Source organism: Cucurbita pepo, chromosome LG04 (assembly GCF_002806865.2).
Source record: "Cucurbita pepo subsp. pepo cultivar mu-cu-16 chromosome LG04, ASM280686v2, whole genome shotgun sequence".
Lineage (NCBI taxonomy): Eukaryota > Viridiplantae > Streptophyta > Magnoliopsida > Cucurbitales > Cucurbitaceae > Cucurbita > Cucurbita pepo.
This window is the reverse complement of record NC_036641.1, coordinates 879,816-899,981: the sequence shown is the minus strand read 5'-3', so window position 1 is coordinate 899,981 and position 20,166 is coordinate 879,816. Positions and strand designations below refer to the sequence as shown.

The following is a 20,166-nucleotide window of genomic DNA, read 5'->3' as shown; positions in this document are numbered from 1 at the left end:
TTTTTTTTTTTTTTTTTTTTTTTTTTTTTTTTTTTTTTTTTTTTTTTTTTTTTTTTTTTAATCAAAGATAAAGTTGAAAGTACATTAAAAAAAAAAAAAGAAAAAAAAATGGTAATAGAGAATAAGTTAAAATACTCTTTTGGTCGTATGTTCAAATTTATAGGAAAAATGGTAATAGAGAATAAGTTTTGAAAAGAAAAAATTAATCTAGGTATAAGAACTAAAATTTTAAAATTGTAATTAATATCACTAGATCATGCACAAATTAACCAAAAATAATCTGTGTTTAGCAGCTTACAAATTAATCTCTAGTCATGCTAATACATAAGAAATTTAGAAAAATTCAGGCCAGTCTTATCAATTCTAATTTCAAAAAATCTTAAAAATTGGTCATAGTTTATTGTTGATTTTCTAATGAAATCCAAAGCGTCAAGTTGCAGGCTGTTGAAAGCCTGTATTGCAGACTTGCAGTATTAAGAATTTGGAGTTTTTTCTCCCCAAAATTTTGACTGATCTATAGAAATCCATTTTCATTCCAAAATAATCTCGAAAATTTTCCGGATAACATTTATGAATCTGAGTCAAATTTCAATTCTAGATCGATAAAATGAACCGTACACAACAGCAGACGATTAATCACTCAAATTAGATCAATTCCAATTTCGGCTACAATCGATCTTGACCTGACATAAACCCTAAACCTCGAGAAACATCTTAACAGTTTACGAAACCAGAGATTGAAAAAAAAAAAAAAAAAATCAAATCAGATGAGCTTGAAAGGAAGAGGCCAAGGAGTGGAACTNGGATAACATTTATGAATCTGAGTCAAATTTCAATTCTAGATCGATAAAATGAACCGTACACAACAGCAGACGATTAATCACTCAAATTAGATCAATTCCAATTTCGGCTACAATCGATCTTGACCTGACATAAACCCTAAACCTCGAGAAACATCTTAACAGTTTACGAAACCAGAGATTGAAAAAAAAAAAAAAAAAATCAAATCAGATGAGCTTGAAAGGAAGAGGCCAAGGAGTGGAACTAGGAACCTCGATTTTGTCCTTGATCCGCTGAATCTTCTTCTCCTTCTTCGGCCTGGCGTTGCCGTACGATCCTTTGAATATTTTCCCCTTCTTCGTCTTCTTGTCACCTCGTCCACAAAGGATCGGAACCAGTCCTTCCACCGCCATTGACGACGTTAGTGAAGGCGACCGGCGCTCCGCCGCCATCACTCCCCTAGCTACTGCGCCACACCACTGCATCATCGCCATTTTTGTTTTCCTTTGCAAGATTGGTTCAGAGCCCAACAACTGTAACGAAGGAGGCAAAAAGGTGTAAAATATATCGAGTGTATTGGAAAATATGGGCTGGGCCTTGAGCCCATTAAGGAAGCCCAACTTTTCATAGCCATATCATTTCATTGTTAGCTTAAATTAACATATTGTGTGTAGCATCAAATAATGAAAAAAATTGGAAAAACACGGTACCTATAAATGGTATTAGAGCGTGTTTGTTTTAAAGCTTCTAGGGAAACACGGAAGGAAAAAGCCCAAAGAGGACAATATATGTTAGCGGTGGGTCTGAGTCGTTACAAATGGTATTAGAGCCAAACACCGAACGGTGTGCCAATAAGAACACTGGGCCCCAAAGGAGAGTGGATTGTGATGTCCCGCGTTGGTTGGGAGGAGCGTGCTCTCTTTAGACAGAGAATGTGGGAGGGACCCGAAGGGGGTGAATTGTCATCTGTCTCACATTGGTTGGGGAGGAGCAACATGCTTTGTTTAGACCGGGAATGAGAGAGAGACCCGAACCGGGGTGGATTGTCATGTTCCACATTCGTTATTTATTTATTTATTTATTTAAAGTTCATTCCTTTTCGAGTTGAATGAGATTACTTACACTTAACATCTCGAAATTTCCTTTCTATCCCAGAACCGATGTACTACGAACACTGTTTAATAAGTATTGAGCGGTCCTGAAAGCATACTTCCATAAGGACACGGGTAAAGATAAATTATTTAACATATTTCTAACCATATTCATTAAAATACGAATACGCCAACACCATTTTGTTGTAATGTTCTGCCCACTTTGACACTCTTGACACACTTGCAAGGTCTTCGATAAACTCTTGGGTTCATTTCTCTTGACTGTCTTGCCCGACTAGACGCACAAAGTGTGGCTCTGATACCAACTGTCAAGGTTCTACATTTTTTACCGTGCGGCGTCGTGATCTTGACATGCTCACAACCAGTCTTAAGGGAAATTAAACACCATATATATTTTTCGCCCCGGCTTTAGCTTGGCACTACTCTTGGCCAATCTGCATACTTTTTGAGTGACACATAACGGTACACCCCACGGGGTGTGGCTCGCAAGCCAACCACGATATTACTCTTCACGGTACTAAATACTATGGGAGTGGAGTCTAGACGGCTTGTTATTGACTTGCTGGAAAACAAACGTGCTTCAGACGAATACGAAAACTTGTGCACATTATCTACGGGCTATCCCCCTTCGGACCTATTTCTGTTGTTCGCCCATCTTGGACTCGGCCACTGAGACTCGCAACGTAGACGTGGCTATTCAGTGTTTGTCATAGCTGTGGGTGAGGCTGACTCTCTCTGCAAACACTCACCAGACGACTATGGACTTAAAATGGACACTTTGCCCTGTTGTGGCCAACTTGGCCTCAATGTGTGTATCCTCTGAGTTGCACAAGGTGGGCTCGTATGCCCGACCACGACATCTTCTCGTCGCACCATGACACTCTTCTATATTGGCCCGCATGTGGCTGGAGGGCGTCCCTCTTTGCTTGTCATGACGTGAGGGTCACAACTTACTCTTTTCATAGTATGGTTGTGACATTCTCCCCCACTTAACTTAGTCATCGTTATCGATAACTTACTCGGGACACAATCGCATTGCGGATTGTGACACTAAGCACACGACACGACTTCTAGAAAATTAGCAAACTGACTAGGGCAACGTTCGGTTCTCTTCATATTTTTTATATTATTTACCACTCGTACGCGACTTAACAATAAATTAATTATGTCCACTAAACAACCAAAAAATTCAATCAACTTAATCCAATCGGTACAACTTTGATTGAATTATAAAAATTATGGTCGGAGTTTGTTCATAAATTTTTATTAAAATTAATATATATATATATATATATATATATATATATTTTTTTTAATTTGATCTTAAAAAAAAAATATCAATTTAATAACTTTAATTCCCCTCCACTCCAGCTTCACCCGAGAACCATTTGTTTCAGTCTCACAGAGCTTAATTTTGTGATGGAGATGCCTCTCTCCCGCCTCCTGATCTCAACAAGATCAACCTGGTCCATCAAATCCATCCCAACCTAATCTTCATCTCTCATTCTTCCTTTCTTCCTTCTCCCTCTCGCCGCCGATAGAGCTTTCCGATCCCACCCGCCGTTATTCCCTTCAATGGAGCTCTCTGGCGCCACTTCTCTCTCATGGAGCCGTACTGTCTCCCATTCTATTCGCATCCCTCAACACCTTGCGGTAAGTGTTCGATTCTCGTAATCTCATTTATTAGCTTTGCTTCGGCGTTGAGGAGTTTGTGGTTTCTCTGTTTTTCTTACTTTAAATTCTCTTTTGCTTGAAGATATGTGGCAAGAGGCTTAAGGTTTTTTGCGCCATTGATGAAACAGAGATGGTATGTACTTACTTGAGTTTCTGTGTTTATGCTTTATTGTAATTGAGAATTGTAATGTGTGTTAATTTGAAGTCAGTTTGTTGATCGTATTTCCTGTGTTTGATTATTGTTTTCCTATATTTTTGTAGCTATTGTTGTTATTGATCGTATGGGGCTAGGTAATTTGAGATTTCGTAATGAAGCTCTATTGACTAAATGGTTGTGGCGTTTTCCATTGAAGTAGAAGTATGGTCCTCACTTTCTCTAGTGAGCCTTGGTTTGTGGGTTTATAGGCACTTTCTTGAGTTCTCGAAGGCTATCTCTTGGGACTTTCCCATCTTTTCTAATTCTGTGAAGTGCTCAATTGGAGATGGTTCAAACACTCTAGTTTTTGGAGGACTATGGGTTGGGTGATTACGAGCTTCTACCTCGGTTGGAGAGGAGAACGAAACATTATCTTATAAGGGTGTGTGAACCTCTCCCTAATAGACGCGTTTTAAAACCGTGAGGCTGAGAGCGATACGTAACAGGCCAAAGTGAACAATAGCTGCTAGCGGTGGGTTTGAGCTGTTACAAATGGTATGAGAGTCGGTCACCGGACGGTGCGAGACACTGGCTGGAGTAGGGCTAGACCTTCTCCATAGTAGATGCGTTTTAAAACTATGAGGCTGACGACGATACGTAACGGGCCAAAGCAGACAATATCTGTTCCCTTGCCTGTACCCCCTTTCCTCCTTGTGGTTGTGTCCCATAGCTTGGTCTTTTAATTTTGGTTTTCATCCTCTTTCGAACAGGGAATCATATGAGTATCTGCTCTTTTTTCTTTATTGGGAGACTTCCATATTCATCCGACTAGATGGCATATTCGTTTTTGGTTCCTTAATGCCTCATACGCGTTCCCTTGTTCATTTTTCTTTACTTCGGGTAGCCATTATGCTTCTAGAAATTCAAGGTTGAAATTTTGAAGGTCATTTTCTTAGTTAGATCTGTGGTTGGTTAGGTCCTATTTTTTTAGTTGTTTTTCAAGCCCTTTTGTGTTCTTTCATTTTTCTCTACTCAATTTCTTGTTTAAAAAAATTGTTGCAGAAAAATCAGCTCACTGTATCAATAACTGGAGCTACAGGCTTCATCGGTAGAAGACTTGTGCGACGGCTAAATGCAGGTTATATTTGTTGGATGAAAGTCCCACATCGGCTAATTTAGGGAATGGTCATGGGTTTATAATCAAGGAATACTCTTTCCATTGGTGTGAGGCCTTTTGGGGAAGCCCAAAGCAAAGCCACGAGAGCTTATGCTCAAAGTGGATAATATCATACCATTGTGGAGAGTTGTGTTCATTCTAACAATATTCTATACATCGAGCCAGACGTCTTGAAAAACCAAAGACATCAAATCTTGCTCTTTTTTTTTACCCCATAGTTTGTATCTTTAAGCTTCCAGCTCCAATCTGCTTCTCACAATGTAGTAGATAAACGACTGATTAAGAATTCTTTGATGTGTTTCTGGCCATAGATAACCATAATATTCGAGTTCTGACACGTTCTAAATCTAAAGCTAAGTTGATTTTTCCGGGTAAGAAGGTAATACATGTCAATCGTCTTTCTTTGTTTTACTGTATCTTCTGAATCTTCTTCTGTTTAATTATTGAACTACATTCCACAATTTGTAGCCAGGGAATTTCCAGGAATCGTGATCGCAGAGGAGCCAGGGTGGAAAGACTGCATCCAAGGTTCAGATGGTGTTGTTAACTTGGCTGGGATGCCCATAAGTACCAGGTGGTCTTCTGAGGTTAGTACATATTTCCTATGGATTTTGACCCTTTCTAACATGATTTATGGTCCCATATACTACACAAGCAAGTAATAAACTGTTCAGTTAAATACTACTTGCTTGTACGGTAATTAAAAACTAATCTTGGGATAGAGCTTAGATTAACCGTCTCTGTAGAATTAGACTCAGGACGTGCTTTTGATCGGTTGATCTGACAGTTTGTAATTTGTATGTAAAACAACTAACATTATGTAACAGCTCAAGCCCACTTATAACAGATATTGTCCTCTTTGGGCTTTCCCTTTTGAGATTTCCTCAAGGTTTTTAAAACGTGTTTACCAGGGAGAGGTTTCCACACCCTTATGAAAGATGTTTCGTTCTCCCCAACCAATGTGGGATCTCACACACCCCCCTTTGGGGCAACATCTTTGCTGGCACTCGTTCCTTTCTCCAATCGATGTGGGACCCCCCAATTCACCCTCTTTGGGGCCCAACGTCCTTTCTGGCACACGGCCTCGTATCCACCCCCTTTGGGGGCTCAACCTTCTCGCTGGCACATCGCCTGGTGTCTGGTTTTGATACCATTTATAACAGCCCAAACCGCCGCTAATAGATATTGTTCTATTTGGACTTTTCCTTATGGGTTTTCTCTCAAGGTTTTTAAAACGCATCTACTAGGGAGAGATTTTCACACCCTTATAAAGAATGTTTCGTTCTCCTCTCCAACCGATGTACGATCTCACCCATTATCTCTTACCCTACTTGTTTGACAATCTGAGGACTGGTTATATAATCTATAATATATAATTTTTGCCCATTGTAATACAGATCAAGAAAGAGATCAAGCAAAGCAGGATCAGAGTCACCTCAAAGGTAAGAAGTTATCGAACATAACTAGAGTACTGCAAACAGTTTAAGGGACTTCTTTCCATTTCTAGCTTACAAATGCAAAACCTGATACGTAGCAATATTCAATGCCTCGTTTACATGGTTACTTAACTGATGTGAAGGTTGTAAGGTTAATTAACGATGCACCAGATGCTGCTCGCCCTACCGTTCTTGTTAGCTCAACTGCAGTTGGTTACTACGGTACGTGCTTCTATCTAGATTTACTCGACTATCCCTCTCGAAAAACTATCTGAAAGAACAGATGACACTATTGGATCACATTCATAATCTAAACTTTACTCCTTTTGCTCTCTCTCTCTCTCTCTCTCTCTCTCTCTCTCTCTCTCTCTCTCTCTCTCTCTCTCTCAGGCACAAGTGAAACAGCAATATTTGACGAACGAAGCCCATCCGGAAACGATTACTTGGCCGAGGTGAGGAGAGTAGTTAGATAGAGCTAATTAACGAGCGATTTTATTTGTTTTTCTTCGTAAACGAAGATGAAAAGAGTTAAAGCACAATCTTTTGCTTGTGTTTCAACCAAATTTCCATCAATAATAGAGCATAGTGACAATTCTGGGTCCTTTTTTTAATCTTTTGTAGTTCAAGCTTGTGATGGGAACTGTTTTGCCACAAGTATCTTAGATAGAGCTAGTAAAACTTATGTATCATCAAAATGGAGTCATGAAATTATACATGTTCCTGTAGTTCACTCGACCGTTCTCTAGTGCGAAGCAGTTTATCGACGAGTATTAAGATTTCCTTCTATTTGTTATATTGAAATTCTTCACCATTTTGTCTACCTTCATTCGGGTGTTTGCTTAAGACAGTGATTTTCCAGGTTTGTAGGGAATGGGAAGCAACAGCCCTGGGAGTAAACAAGAATGTCAGAGTGGCTCTTATCCGTATAGGTGTTGTTCTTGGTAAAGAAGGTGGTGCTTTAGGTATGGAAAAAATCTTAATTATTAGGTTTAATTTGTCACTGTATTTTCAGCTTTTTTCCATTTCGGTCGAAAACACGTTTATTTTGGTCATTGTACTTTTTAAAGGTTATCATTCTCGTCCTTTTGTTATTTTTCTAAAGATTGTCGTACTTTTGTGTTATAAGGATTACTTTTTCTAAAGATTCTCGTCCTTTATAGAGACTAAAATAGAATAAACTTGAAAAAAATAGACAAAATAGACGATTATAAACAAAATAAAATATAAACTCAATTATTATATATAGTTTGTTCAATCAGCTTTCCACATTAAATTACTTGAAGTTGAAAAGGTTTATGTTAATTTCTAAATCTTTTTTATTTGTAATTTTTTGAATCCATATTTACCTGTGTGCATTTGCAGCCAAAATGATCCCCCTCTTCATGATGTATGCTGGAGGTCCAATGGGATCTGGAAAACAATGGTAATACTCTCCCCGAACACTCCATTATACATTCTTGTTACATTTTTTTTTATTAAAATTACAAATTTGATCCCTATCGTTACGAGATAATTCAAATCCCTATGATTTTGATATCAAACATCCCTATGATTTTGATATCAAACAAAACTATAGGGACTAATTTCTAATTTTTTTTAACAAAATATATTTATTTTTTTGACTCAATAGTGAATTTTGTAATAAAATGAGTTTTGCAGGTTTTCCTGGATTCATTTGGATGACATTGTGGACCTAATATATGAAGCACTGATCAATCCATCTTATAAGGGTAATAAAATTTTAATTATAAAAGTAAAAAAAACGCAGAATTAGCCTTATTTAAAGCTAATGATGTATTATTTATGGACATAAAACAGGTGTAATAAATGGAACAGCACCTAACCCGGTTAAATTGTCTGAATTATGTGAGCGGTTGGGAGCCGCCATGGGCAGACCTTCATGGCTTCCCGTACCTGACTTCGCCCTCAAAGCCGTCCTTGGAGATGGAGCTTCTGTGGTCACTCTCTCTCTCTCTCTCTTTTATCCCTTCCTTTTTACTCTTTAAATTAATCTTCTAAACCATAGGCCTCTATTAGATCCCTACAACTTCTTAGACAAGAAGTTCAAGCCAATTTGTTAGCCTCAGATCAATAAGAACACCTGAATTTCCTGCAGGTTTTGGAAGGGCAAAGGGTAGTGCCTGCGAGAGCCAAGGAATTGGGGTTTTCATTCAAGTACCCGTCTGTGAAAGACGCACTCAAGGCCATTCTTTCCTAAGGGAGTCAAATATAAATCTGAAGAATAGTAGCATCATCTTCCATTTATATATATATATATATATATATATATATCATAACACACTATTGACGAGGTCGATTTTTTGTTCAGTAATTTGATTTTTGGGTTTGGTTTCGGTTTCCCGCTCAAATGAAACGGAATGGGAAGGTCATAAGTATATGATTGGGAGGTTTAAGGTATGTAAGAAAGAAACTGGCTTTGTTTTTGTTCACAGTAAGTAGCACCATCTATGTAATTGTTCGAATAATTGTTCGAATAATTGTTCGAATTTATGCCATGAAGCCTCGTAATTAATTATATAGTTTTTAACAATAATTTTTATTATTTTATTTGTAATTTAATTGTTATCCATAGTATGGTTATTAATGTAATCTTGAATAATATGTGGTTGACTTACCCGAGGATCGTGTTCAAGTAATAACTTAAGAGTCTATATGGACAAGGTTGGGTGCCTTGTCCATTGATACGGCCTACTTTGTAATCGTTCGTTCTAAATGATTTGATACAAATCGTTCATGTGGGGACATGTAAGTGAGGGTATCCAATACAATGAGTTTGTATAAGACTGGACCAAGAAATCCAATGCCTCCCATTTTTGGCTGTTCCAAATGATTTGATCCAAATCGTTCATGTGGGGACATGTAAGTGAGGGTATCCAATACAATGAGTTTGTATAAGATTGGACCAAGAAATCCAATGCCTCCCATTTTGGGCTGAGTGAGTTATGAACTCTTGCGGGCTTGTCATTTAATTTAGAAGGACTATTTTAGCCGATTCAATATGCCTTTGTAATTATGGTGAAATCAAATGTAATTACAGGGGTAACAGACCTTTGACCCAAATGTAATTACAGGAGTAAAACGGATGGTGAAATCAAATGTAATTACAGGAGTAAAACGGATGGTGAAATCAAATGTAATTACAGGGGTAACAGACTTTTGACCCAAATGTAATTACAGGGGTAAAACGGACTTTTGACCAATTTGTAATTATGAACAACTCGTGAAGATTGTCTTGCTTTGCTTGTAATGGTTATATCAATGGTTATATCAATGGACATAATGGTTATATCAATAAACATAATGGTTATATCAATGGACATAACTCGTCCTAAGTACATAAGAGTGCAACTTTATCTATAGTGGAGTGACTATAGTTAATGAATGGAAATTGATTAATTAAATAAAGAGTTTAAAATTTGAATGAGATTCAAATTAGTTAAATATATACAAAGGATATCTTATAATATCTAAATATGATTTGTGAGATATAATATCCTAATATATTAAATATGCAAATATATTATTTGGCAAATATTTTCCGAGTGGAAGACCCTCAGGTTAAGCCAAACACACCTCAATCTCTCCCACTTTCTCGGGAAAATGAAATTACATCTCCAGAGAATTTCTCGATACTATTCTTCTCAAATCCTTGGAGTTTTCTTTTAAGAGATTCCCACAAGCATCAACCTTGTGTTCGAGTCATAGCAAGGAAGATCTCGTGGAATGTTGAAGAGCTTTTGCATGATTGGAAAATTTCAAGGACTTGCAAGCTAGAGTTTCTACAAAAGTAGAGTTCTTATTGCTTTTCTTTTAATTCACAATAAAATCAAAACGGTTCCCAATACGTGGATGACACCAACAACTTAAGCCGAAATTATGAATATATACGTGATATATATTCAACCTCTAAGCGAGTACCTTTTCCCAGAGAAGGGCTGGAATTTAGGTACTTCCTTTTCCGGCTGCTCTTGTTCAGTCTCCTTCGTTGCTTCCTACAAAAATGGCAAAATAGAATTTCTATAATGTAACGCAATAAGTGCGAAATGCAATGACTTAAATAAGATGATAGGAAGAAATGCAATTTTAACTTTGGTTGTATCAGTTTCCACCCTAAAATTTCAATTTCATCATCGAATTAAACCTTGGCTTTGGATGCAATTTTAACAAAATGGGAAAATTACCACTACTTTCAATAAAATCAAAATAAAATAACTTTTCCAAAACTCGCCAATTTTAACAAAAAATTGAACATTAGTATCACCTGCTTTATAGTGGATATAATAATATATATTTTTTAATGATTTTTTTTTCACCATAATGATAAATGCTAAGTGAGTACCTTTGAAGTTCCTTTAGGATTTTGATTAGCATTTTGTCCAAATACCAACTTCCCCTGAGCCTGACGAGTTCCATTGACTGAGCTAGATCCAGCAGACTGTTGTGGAGGGCCATGTCTACTAGTAGCACCGGATAGCTTCTCCTCAGATGACCTAGCAGATGAAATAGGCTGGGACTGGTGACTTGAAGATTTACCATCCAAACGTCTTCCTGTTCCCGTGAAAGCACTAAATTTAGGTTCAGCTTCTTCTGCTGGAGCTTCTGCAACTGCAAGAGAGTTCAATGAGACCTTGACAGAGACTGCCTTATTCCTAAATGCATACCTTCCAAGTTTTGTTGCAGCAAATGTGAAAATGAATTTAAATGGGTAAGCACTATGTTGTATACCTAAACATAGTAATCAGTGGCCTTGTTCAACGAGATTACTAAATACTACGACATCAGGCAACTAGAAAACTAAATCTATAGTAAGGTTACAAGCTAATAAACTGCTTGGATAAAATATCAACTTTATAAGCGTTGATAAAATGAGAGAAATCGCCAAACTGATAAAAAGAAAAAAAGAAAAACAACAGAAGCAGCACTAAATTGCAGTAAGAATTGGAGAAAAGGAGTAGAAGTTATGCACCTTGCTCCCTCCCCCTGATTGGTGCAGTAGGCTTCTCTGGTTCCTTGTAATCCAGGGGAGGTGCAAAATCCACCTCACAATCTGTCTCAATGATACTTATTGCATTGGATGGCTTCGTTTCGACTATGTCAATGTAATATTTCTTGTTGTTATATGCCACCATAATACTGCCCCCAGTGGTGAGGCAAGAAAAATTCCTGAGTGTAGTCTCTAAGCTGTGTGAAAAAAAAATGTTGTGTGAAACAAACTTCATCACACCAACCCTTAGAGATACAGATAGAGAAATCACATGTGATCTACCTAAACAAAAAAGAAAGAGCACCACCTTCCCGATTAAGACTAGGGAAGAGTTCAAAAAAGTGTTTGCGAGCAATGTTCTAAAAATTGAACATTTCCTTCACTACCAAGCACAGACAATTTTTCTGTTTTATAAAAAAAATTAGCTTTCATTTGTCCTGTCACTTGTGAAATCAAGTATGGACAGTTTGAAAATACCAATTTGATATTGACCATAGAACTTTCTCAAGGGTACTTTTATCAAGTAGCTAATGTCCTTGAAAGACCAAAAGAACTTCCAAGCAGGCCGTAGTCAATGCATTCTTTCATACGTAGATTTGGACTAGCTTGCATGCACCTTAACTATTCCTAAGAATCCATAGTCTAATCCTAAAACATACATTTGATGTCAAAAGGTTTTCCCGTAATACTCAATATTCCAAGTGACACCTGAGCTTTGAACCCATATATTCAAAGACATTTGATCGGAGCTTTTTATTTTAACCATTGGATCAACACCAACGGACGGTGGGCACTATGATGTTCAAGATTTTGTGTACTTATTGGGCTTAGGTAAAAATAAAGGTGCCATCGGCTAAATTAACAGAGGTTAAGGCATTGGTCTTCAAATTAAATAAGAAAGTGGCAGAGGATTTCAAATTTAGAACACCTTCCTAAGGACCCAAGCTAGAAAGACTAATAAGTAGAGAACAACGCTAGACACATGAACCAAAACTTGAAAAGTTAGCTCACATTGCTTTTGGATTGGAGATATCCAAGAAGTCCTTTGTGTGAGGTTGTAATTTAACATAAGTTCCCTTTGGAAGAGTGACATTCTTCACATGCAAGAGGTCTCCTTCTTGTAAAAGCATGTTCTCCATCATCTGAAGGGTAAACACAATGAGAAAGAAAGTGGAAGAATCCTCGGATAGAAAGTAAGACAGATAATAACACCTGGGATACATATAACGCAAGAGAAATATGGACCCTACCCAATAAGGCATGTAAATCCTGCCTTCTTCTGCAACAAACTCCAAGACCCCACAATGAGAGACCCGCTCAGCGTCATCATTTCGAAGCTCAAATAACATTGGATAATCAATTTGTAATGATGCTGTATGGGTTTATATTTAAAATTCAGTCAACTACAATGAAAAGAACCATAGACAAAACAGGCATACAAAAATTATTTTTAGAAATATGCAAACAAACCAAGGCGATCAAGGGCTGACGGAGGCATTATAACTGGAAAAAAACAAAGAAATAAACAACATGAGAGATAAAGAAGATGAAATTGAAAAATACGTTATGAAGGACATAGAAAATAAACAATAAAAAACGGTGAAGACAGAATATCTTACTTCTATCTCCAGTTTCAATGTGTGGCTGCAGGATGAAAAGATTAACTCAAATTAGAAGAAACTATCTATTTCCGAAGAAAGAAAACAATTCAGTTTTATGCATGCAAAAACAGATACTTGAAAGGCCTTTTAAGATGAAAAGCAACATTCCAATATATATTTAACTTCTACTGTATTGACCTACAAATTAGAGACATGAGCAGCAGTTGTGTGATATTACGTGAAATTCCAAGCTTTTTAAAAAATTAATGCAAGAGCAATGCTTATTACATGCTCACGCTTCAAACAAATAAAGAGCATATTGCAACTGCTGCCTACATTTAATTTCTAGCATGAAGAAGTCCTTTGATATGCATACTAATTACTAAATAATGAAAATGCAATGAAGCCAAGAACCTCCTCAAACGCCAAGTGAGAACATTTCTAAAAATGGTGATAGATGTAGGGGTAGTCAAACCTTATCAATAAATGATGCAGAGAAGCATTGATATCTTTGCTCAAATGATGCTCCACGATAACCATACCCATCATACCCATCAAAATACTGCACATGCAGAAAGATAGAAAGAACATTAATTGCAATATGACTACAAAAGCTAACCAATCTCTTTTTTTAGAAAAATGTAATTATATCTTCACAGTAAGAACCCTCCTAAGATGGAGAGTTGAAGGCCAGTGAATTGCAGAAATAGTAACAACGTAGGCACAGTTAGAGTAAAGTGTAAACTTCAACAAACGTCAATTGTTTAAGTAACAAACTGCTTCTACCAAGTGAGAGTATAAATCGAAAAGAAATTTAAGGAAAAAAAAAACTGGAGTGGTATGATCATCTACCATAAATCATAGCAGTTAGCAGGTTTCAGAGAGCAGAAATAAATATCAAACATTTGGATAAATCAAGTTGTGTTCCACAGCCAGAACAAGCAACACGTCTTAGGTCTAGGATTAACACAACGCACTAATGTAGTTATCTAAAAGCAGAAAGCAGCGATTTCTTAAATTGAGGGAAAGTAGAATCTTCTGTGGGTCGATGAAATTCAAATCCTCATCATAAACATTGAGATAATTTCATAGCTTTTCTTTATTTTCTCATCACACAGATAATATAAGAATCCAATGCCGTTTCACATAACGTCAGAGATTCTATTTTTAACAAGCTGAAAAGGGCATGCATACCATTTTATAGAGCTTTTATAGAGTTCCACAACGGATAATTAACCTCTTACAGGCTCCCAACAGACCGACGAAGAACTGCATGTTGTAAAATATGTGAGAAAACCAGATGTTTGAAAAAGTACAAAATCATAAACCTCAGCATAACTTAAACCGCTTAGTAGCTATTATAAGAACATCTCTTGCATCAAACTGATTCATCACCAAAACAGCAGTAAAAATAAAAACAAAGAAAGAAAGCAAATCCTCACTTCCATTCCGCTTCAATGTCAAACATGAAACAACAGATACAAAGAAAGAAACAAAAACCAAGGCAAACTATACCATAATATGAAAAAATTTCAGAACTCACACCAACAACAACCAATCAATAGCAAACCAAAAATCCGACTGAATGCACCTTAAGTTGCCATGTTTATCTTTCTTCGGCCACAGGTAACAAACAACTTATATTTTCCGATAAACGAAACACAAAATAATCCTACTAAAAAACGAATGCGCTTATACATACGAAAAAACGCAAAGATAAGGAAAATTCAAATTTTCGGTCACTCAGCTTTCCCAGCAAGCAAACAACCAGAACATCATCTTAACTATCATAGAATTCGAATCGTATATATGCAAGACATAACGATACTTCAGCCGTACCGGAGACGAACAACGGAGAAGCAAGTCGCCGATGAACGATCGGTCGCTGGAGGAAGCGCAGAGAGGGAGAAAGAGACCGTTTGATCGGTTTGATCGTTTAAGCATCAGATTTAGAAACCCGAGATACTAAAAGCAAACCAGATGCTCGAATTCGTATTGGCCACGCCATGTATCTTTTGGGCCTGGGGCTTAACCTGGGCCTGATATTGGGCCGATCCTTTTGCAAAGCCCAATTAGTTGCAGCCCACTTAGGACGTTGGACGGAGTCTGCTAAATTTTTTAAAATTTTACTTTTTTTTAGAATATTAAAATATTTTTTTTCTTACCATATAATTATATATACGTATATTTATTAAATTTTATAATTATTTTTTTTATTATTTGTTCTTCTATAACTATTTAAAATAACTTTTAACTACTAAATTGAGTTGAAAATATTAATTAAAAGTTTGAAATAAATAAACTTACAAAATTATAAAATTTAAAATTATAGGTGGGATTGATTTGAGTTTTTTAAAAATAGTAACAATTCAATTGAGCCTAAAAAAAAATGTACTAACAAACCTTATAAATACTTCCTTATATTTGTATACAAAAATTTAATTATAAATATTGAATAATTAATTATACGCGTTATAATTCAACAATAATTTATTAAGTGACAATATGATATAATAATAATAAATTGTAAAATAATAAGAAAGAAAAAAATATAAATGGAAAATAAAAGAAAAAATAATGTGAGGAGAGTTTACAAGTTTGTAAGAGAACAATTATCTAGTTCATAAATAATTTAATGGAATTTTCATAACAAATGGTTTGATAAAACTTTTTAAACTTATAATCACAAAATTCTTAACTTTAAAAATCAAATGAACCAAATTTTCAATTCTAAGTATTTTTTAAATTCATATCAATTAGTTTTTTAAAATCTATTAAATATAAAATTAGAAACTTAAATTTGTAGTAAAGATAAACACAAAGTAGAGTAAATGAGAGATATATGAATGATCTGATATCGCATTCATACGAGAGGCGTGAGGATAAAATGACTAAGAAATGATTAGAATGATTGAAATAAAATGACTAAGAAATGATTAGAATGATTGAAAGTCACTACCGGTTCCAACAATGTGCACATTTCTTTTCGGGACTCGATTCATAAAAAATTTATGGTTGAGCGTGCATGTTGGATGAACTCCTACTAATTTTTCTCACAATAGAATATTAGAGTCATTAGGTGCTAAATCCGAATTTTGGATCCTAATATGAATGATGTCGCTAAAGGCAGAATTCAGACCATGGGCCTGTTCTTGATGCTTGCAAGGATGGCTTAAAGAAGCATCAACTATAATAGTTGGATGTATTTAGTGCCCTTTTATTGAAATCCTAATAACATAAGACGTTTGGAAGAAAACACTTCATGTAAAAGCACGCCTGATCGAGCTAATAATATTGCTCATCTTTCTTTTCAACACATTTAGAACATTTTGAGTATTATTTCGTCTTTCAAAAACAACTTAAATCGCTATTTCGTATGCAATTCCTATCTAGCCTCTTTCTTGTTCGATAGGGACTCACTAAGAAACATAGGAAGAGTGTGGGGCGTTCATAGGAACACTGTTATCATACCGAAGACATCAAAAAACACCCGAGAGATCGGAAGAGAATTTCAAAGTGTTTTTATTTTCAGCTTGCAAAAGAGGACATGGATCTACTCAATAGAACTATTACCGTACATATGAAAATATTCGAACTTCTAACCTCTTCATCGAAAATTTATAACCAATAGAACTATGCTCAGCCGCTCAAGTTGACACGGGAGAATCGAAACAAATCAGCTATCCAACTCGAATCCATCAGAATCAAACCAATCAACTATTTTCAATTCTATACTATGAACCCCAAATTGATTAGAGAACTATACTTCAAACTGGTCGCAATTTTATTCATTTTTTCTGTTTCCATAATCAGCCTAATTAATCATTGAACGAGCATTCAGGCCACCAAATATATGGACTACAACTCCAGTGCAGTGCAGAAATTTACGACCAACCTAACTCATTATGACAGAGAATTGAAAACATCACAATAGCTTAGTGTATATATGGTATAATAGCAAACCGGTTTCTCGGATAATTATCAAATTTACGAACATACCATCGATGAGTTTCTGCTGCTGCTAAGGCCAGATTTACCACCTGCAAACACCCAACAGAAGATTATTACCTTCTCCATCTTCAGTTCCAAGTATAGAACTATGGTTGGTAAATATGAACAAACAGAAGAACAGATCAAACTGCATTTTAATTCTCAGAAAAAATAAAAATCTCACCACAAATCCAAAAATTAGCCAGATTGTTAAGTCTTCTCCCCCACTAGCAACCACAAGTCCACCATATATAACCTTTAAAAGGGGAAGGACGAGAGACAAAACCGATCAGTAATAGCTAAGATTTAGTGACAAGAAAACCCACAGTTCTTGTACTTAAGTTCATGAGGGAGAAACTTACGATCTCAGCAAGATAGTGTGGAGAAGATACAATTTCGAACCAATCGCCATGAGGAATTTTATATTCTGCACCTTGTTCTCCAGGTACCCGCAGCGAGGCCTAAACAAATTAACTTGATATGTATCAATCAAATGAATCTAGGATGTGTGTTTAAATGTATGGTGGCATTCATAAAGAAAGTTCACACATAATACCCAATCAAGAAAATCTTTTGATTCCGACGAAAAAATGGTTCCGTTACTAAAACCTTCAACTCAAATCAGTTGTTCAATCGTTTCATTTTCAATCTTTGTCTGATGAGAAATTTTTTTGTCGACTTCAAGATCTGAAAGCTCTGTTCTATTTCACTACCAAACATTTTTCATTGTTGAAGATTCTGCTAATGATGAAGGAGAGCATCGTGAAATGAAGGCAGATTTGAACTCCATCATCAAGATCATAAATCTGATATGTGAATAAACAATTTTGTATTGAAGAGGTGTACTGTACCAGAATCTGATGACAACGAAACTGATGAATCCAACCCCAAAAGAATAAAGCTGCGCCAATCCACTGACGCCACCCTAAATTTGCTAGAGGAATCACAGCATCCAACAGACTAACTTCAACAACTAGCATTTGCCCTTTGCCTTCAACAATGAACTGAGCTATCCCATTTGCAGCAAAATGATACACTTCCGGAATACAATTGCTACAAAGTGATAGAGGAGCTGCTGTGTAGAAACTAACCATAGAAAATATTAGAAATCAACATACCAAACCTCTAGATGTAAGGATTAAAACATAAGGAATAACAACGAAAATCTAGCAATTTATGTATGAAAAGTTTTTAGAGCCCATCAAAAGAATGCAGCCTACCACATTCTTACATATGATTGATATAAAAAGCCAAATAAGTAAAAATTAAGGAAAATTCAAATTGATCCAAAGCCTATTTCACATCCTAAGATGCAAACAGAAAACAAATTCATATCCGGCTATTTTGGATGTAGAATGCAACCTTTTTAGGACAAGTGTAATACACATGGCTTTCATGATGAAACGCCTAGATTTTCTATCTTACTTCTAGTATTCGGTCATTCCACGGCATATTAAAACAGGGCCCAAAGTACCAAAACTAGCCATAGTAGAATCAGCGGATATGTATTGCAACAAAACCTATTAAAGAGAGCTACTTACAAGAAGCCAGTTAAATATCCAAAGAAATGCATCCGAGCGGAGGGACTATAGTTGAAAGTGTATATCGTTTCATAAAGACGTCTCAAAACTTGGACTTCCATTAATAAAAGCAGAAAAACAGCTTTCCAGACCAGGAATCTGTGCTCCCTCCGAGATGAATGAGATTTTTGCCATGAAAATAGACTTGAACCTCCAGTCAACTGGCTGGTAATGGCAGGAAAGTTAAATGGCTCTGAGATTAACGGGGTAGATACATATGCATACATCCAAGTTGTTCCTAGCAATAATGCTGTCCAGATAACAGCCCACACATAGAAGTGGCAGAAGAATTTCTGAGGTACGGTGAATTTCTGAATTTGAAGAATATGGGTGAATAAGAGCGTAGAATTTCAGAACTATTAAAATATAGGTTTAATTCCACAGCTTAAACGGTTGTGTTAATAATATCTATGTACTTAGGTCTTGAATTTTCAATTTTGGTTCTAAAATATTAATGTCAAATACTCACAAATAATGATCTAAACAATGATCTAACATGATATAACGATGGATGGCATAAAGGAAGTCGCTTAAAGCAAATTAATAGTAGTTCAACGACATGTGGGAGTGAAGTTAAGAGCCTTTGAAGTCTTAATCAATGATATATACCTTTAACTAGTTGAGTTATGCTCATGTCGGTGGCAAAATAATAGTTCTTCAAATTTTTGGTATACCCTCCCTAATCTTATCTAATTGATCAAATTTTTGGTATACCCTCCCTAATCTTATCTAATTGACCAATTACCTTGTACCACTCACTAACACGCTCGAATCTCATTAATCTAGTCAGTATGTAAATTCTATATTCAAATAGCAGTATTAACAACAGACCCATTTTTTTAATTGTGAGTGTTCAGACAGTTCGTGCACATTTTGACCAAGTTCATGATACAAGTATCTGACCCCTCTACATTCGGTTACTAAGAAACAAGTCGATTAAATCAATTCCCTACAAGCTTTTATGATTCTCATGATCCTTATAACTGTTAGGGCAATGATGGCTAACAGCAAACTTGTTAGAATCAAAATCCAACGTTAATGACAAATAAAACTTTGTGGAGCCCGATTAAGTATTAACTGTCCAGGTAAAATTTAGCTGAGGCCCAAACACATACATTCTAACCAGAGAGGCTGGGGGAACATAAACAATCGAGTACATTGACAATTGACAATTCGACCACTTACCTTAGAAGAAGATTGCAAGATCTTCCCTCTCTTCGCAAACTCCAATATAGTTCGACGATACCAACTCAGTCTGGAGAAAGGTAAGAGAGCTAGAAGTATAGGCAATATTCCTGCAATCCAGGCAGCTCTGAGAAGCCAAACAATTCCGATCTCCATTTCGCTGAAAATCCAGACGGAATCAGAACAAATATGCTTGATTTTCGCAGAATTATCGAGGAATGATGTCTGAAATGAAACCAACGTCGAACAGAAGTAGATTGACGCTGCGGAGAGACGAATTAGGGAAAGTTAAACAGAAGAAAAGAGATTGAGTCGTCAATTTGAATGATTCGCGACGTGATCGAGAGGATTTCTTCGGGAAATGCAAATGTAGATGCTAAGAACGCCGTCTGTTCATTGACGGTTCGGTGAGTTTTGTCGGTCATGGTGGGGAATTCTGTAGGGAAGCTCCGAATACACCTTTATATATATATATATATTTTGTCCTTGA

At 36.2% G+C, this 20,166-nt stretch overlaps 4 protein-coding genes across 7 annotated transcripts; 1 reads left to right on the top strand and 3 right to left on the bottom strand.

Moving 5' to 3' along the window:
- Positions 1–541: 541 nt before the first annotated feature.
- LOC111792339 (30S ribosomal protein S31, mitochondrial) lies at positions 542–1,311 on the bottom strand. Of its 2 annotated transcripts, XM_023673735.1 has the most exons (2): positions 1,045–1,311; positions 542–800 (listed from the first exon to the last, which is right to left on the bottom strand). In XM_023673735.1, exons 1-2 carry the CDS (start codon positions 1,272–1,274, stop codon positions 764–766), a joined length of 267 nt encoding a protein of 88 aa, XP_023529503.1. In that variant the 5' UTR covers positions 1,275–1,311; the 3' UTR covers positions 542–763. The 2 variants fall into 2 exon arrangements, with proteins under 2 accessions (XP_023529503.1, XP_023529502.1); XM_023673734.1 differs by lacking the exon at positions 542–800 and having other exon boundaries at positions 820–1,311.
- Positions 1,312–3,275: 1,964 nt separating this feature from the next.
- On the top strand, positions 3,276–8,851 carry LOC111793136 (epimerase family protein SDR39U1 homolog, chloroplastic-like). The gene is made up of 13 exons (XM_023674877.1): positions 3,276–3,545; positions 3,649–3,699; positions 4,765–4,840; positions 5,191–5,250; positions 5,348–5,466; positions 6,277–6,321; positions 6,459–6,537; positions 6,706–6,767; positions 7,175–7,277; positions 7,678–7,738; positions 7,975–8,045; positions 8,134–8,273; positions 8,432–8,851. Exons 1-13 carry the CDS (start codon positions 3,468–3,470, stop codon positions 8,531–8,533), a joined length of 1,047 nt encoding a protein of 348 aa, XP_023530645.1. The 5' UTR covers positions 3,276–3,467; the 3' UTR covers positions 8,534–8,851.
- A 1,043-nt stretch (positions 8,852–9,894) lies between these two features.
- LOC111793138 (ubiquitin recognition factor in ER-associated degradation protein 1-like) lies at positions 9,895–14,875 on the bottom strand. Of its 2 annotated transcripts, none has more exons than XM_023674881.1 (10): positions 14,761–14,875; positions 14,116–14,190; positions 13,397–13,483; positions 12,940–12,964; positions 12,791–12,823; positions 12,571–12,692; positions 12,332–12,462; positions 11,303–11,517; positions 10,676–10,941; positions 9,895–10,328 (listed from the first exon to the last, which is right to left on the bottom strand). In XM_023674881.1, the coding sequence occupies exons 2-10, from the start codon at positions 14,116–14,118 to the stop codon at positions 10,236–10,238; spliced, it is 975 nt and encodes a 324-aa protein (XP_023530649.1). In that variant the 5' UTR covers positions 14,119–14,190; positions 14,761–14,875; the 3' UTR covers positions 9,895–10,235. The 2 variants fall into 2 exon arrangements, with proteins under 2 accessions (XP_023530649.1, XP_023530650.1); XM_023674882.1 differs by having other exon boundaries at positions 10,676–10,935.
- Positions 14,876–16,669: 1,794 nt separating this feature from the next.
- LOC111793137 (polyprenol reductase 2-like) lies at positions 16,670–20,134 on the bottom strand. Of its 2 annotated transcripts, XM_023674879.1 has the most exons (7): positions 19,677–20,134; positions 18,453–18,802; positions 17,763–17,997; positions 17,274–17,372; positions 17,096–17,167; positions 16,921–16,961; positions 16,670–16,816 (listed from the first exon to the last, which is right to left on the bottom strand). In XM_023674879.1, the coding sequence occupies exons 1-7, from the start codon at positions 19,830–19,832 to the stop codon at positions 16,780–16,782; spliced, it is 990 nt and encodes a 329-aa protein (XP_023530647.1). In that variant the 5' UTR covers positions 19,833–20,134; the 3' UTR covers positions 16,670–16,779. The 2 variants fall into 2 exon arrangements, with proteins under 2 accessions (XP_023530647.1, XP_023530646.1); XM_023674878.1 differs by having other exon boundaries at positions 16,670–16,961.
- Between the last annotated feature and the right edge of the window lie 32 nt (positions 20,135–20,166).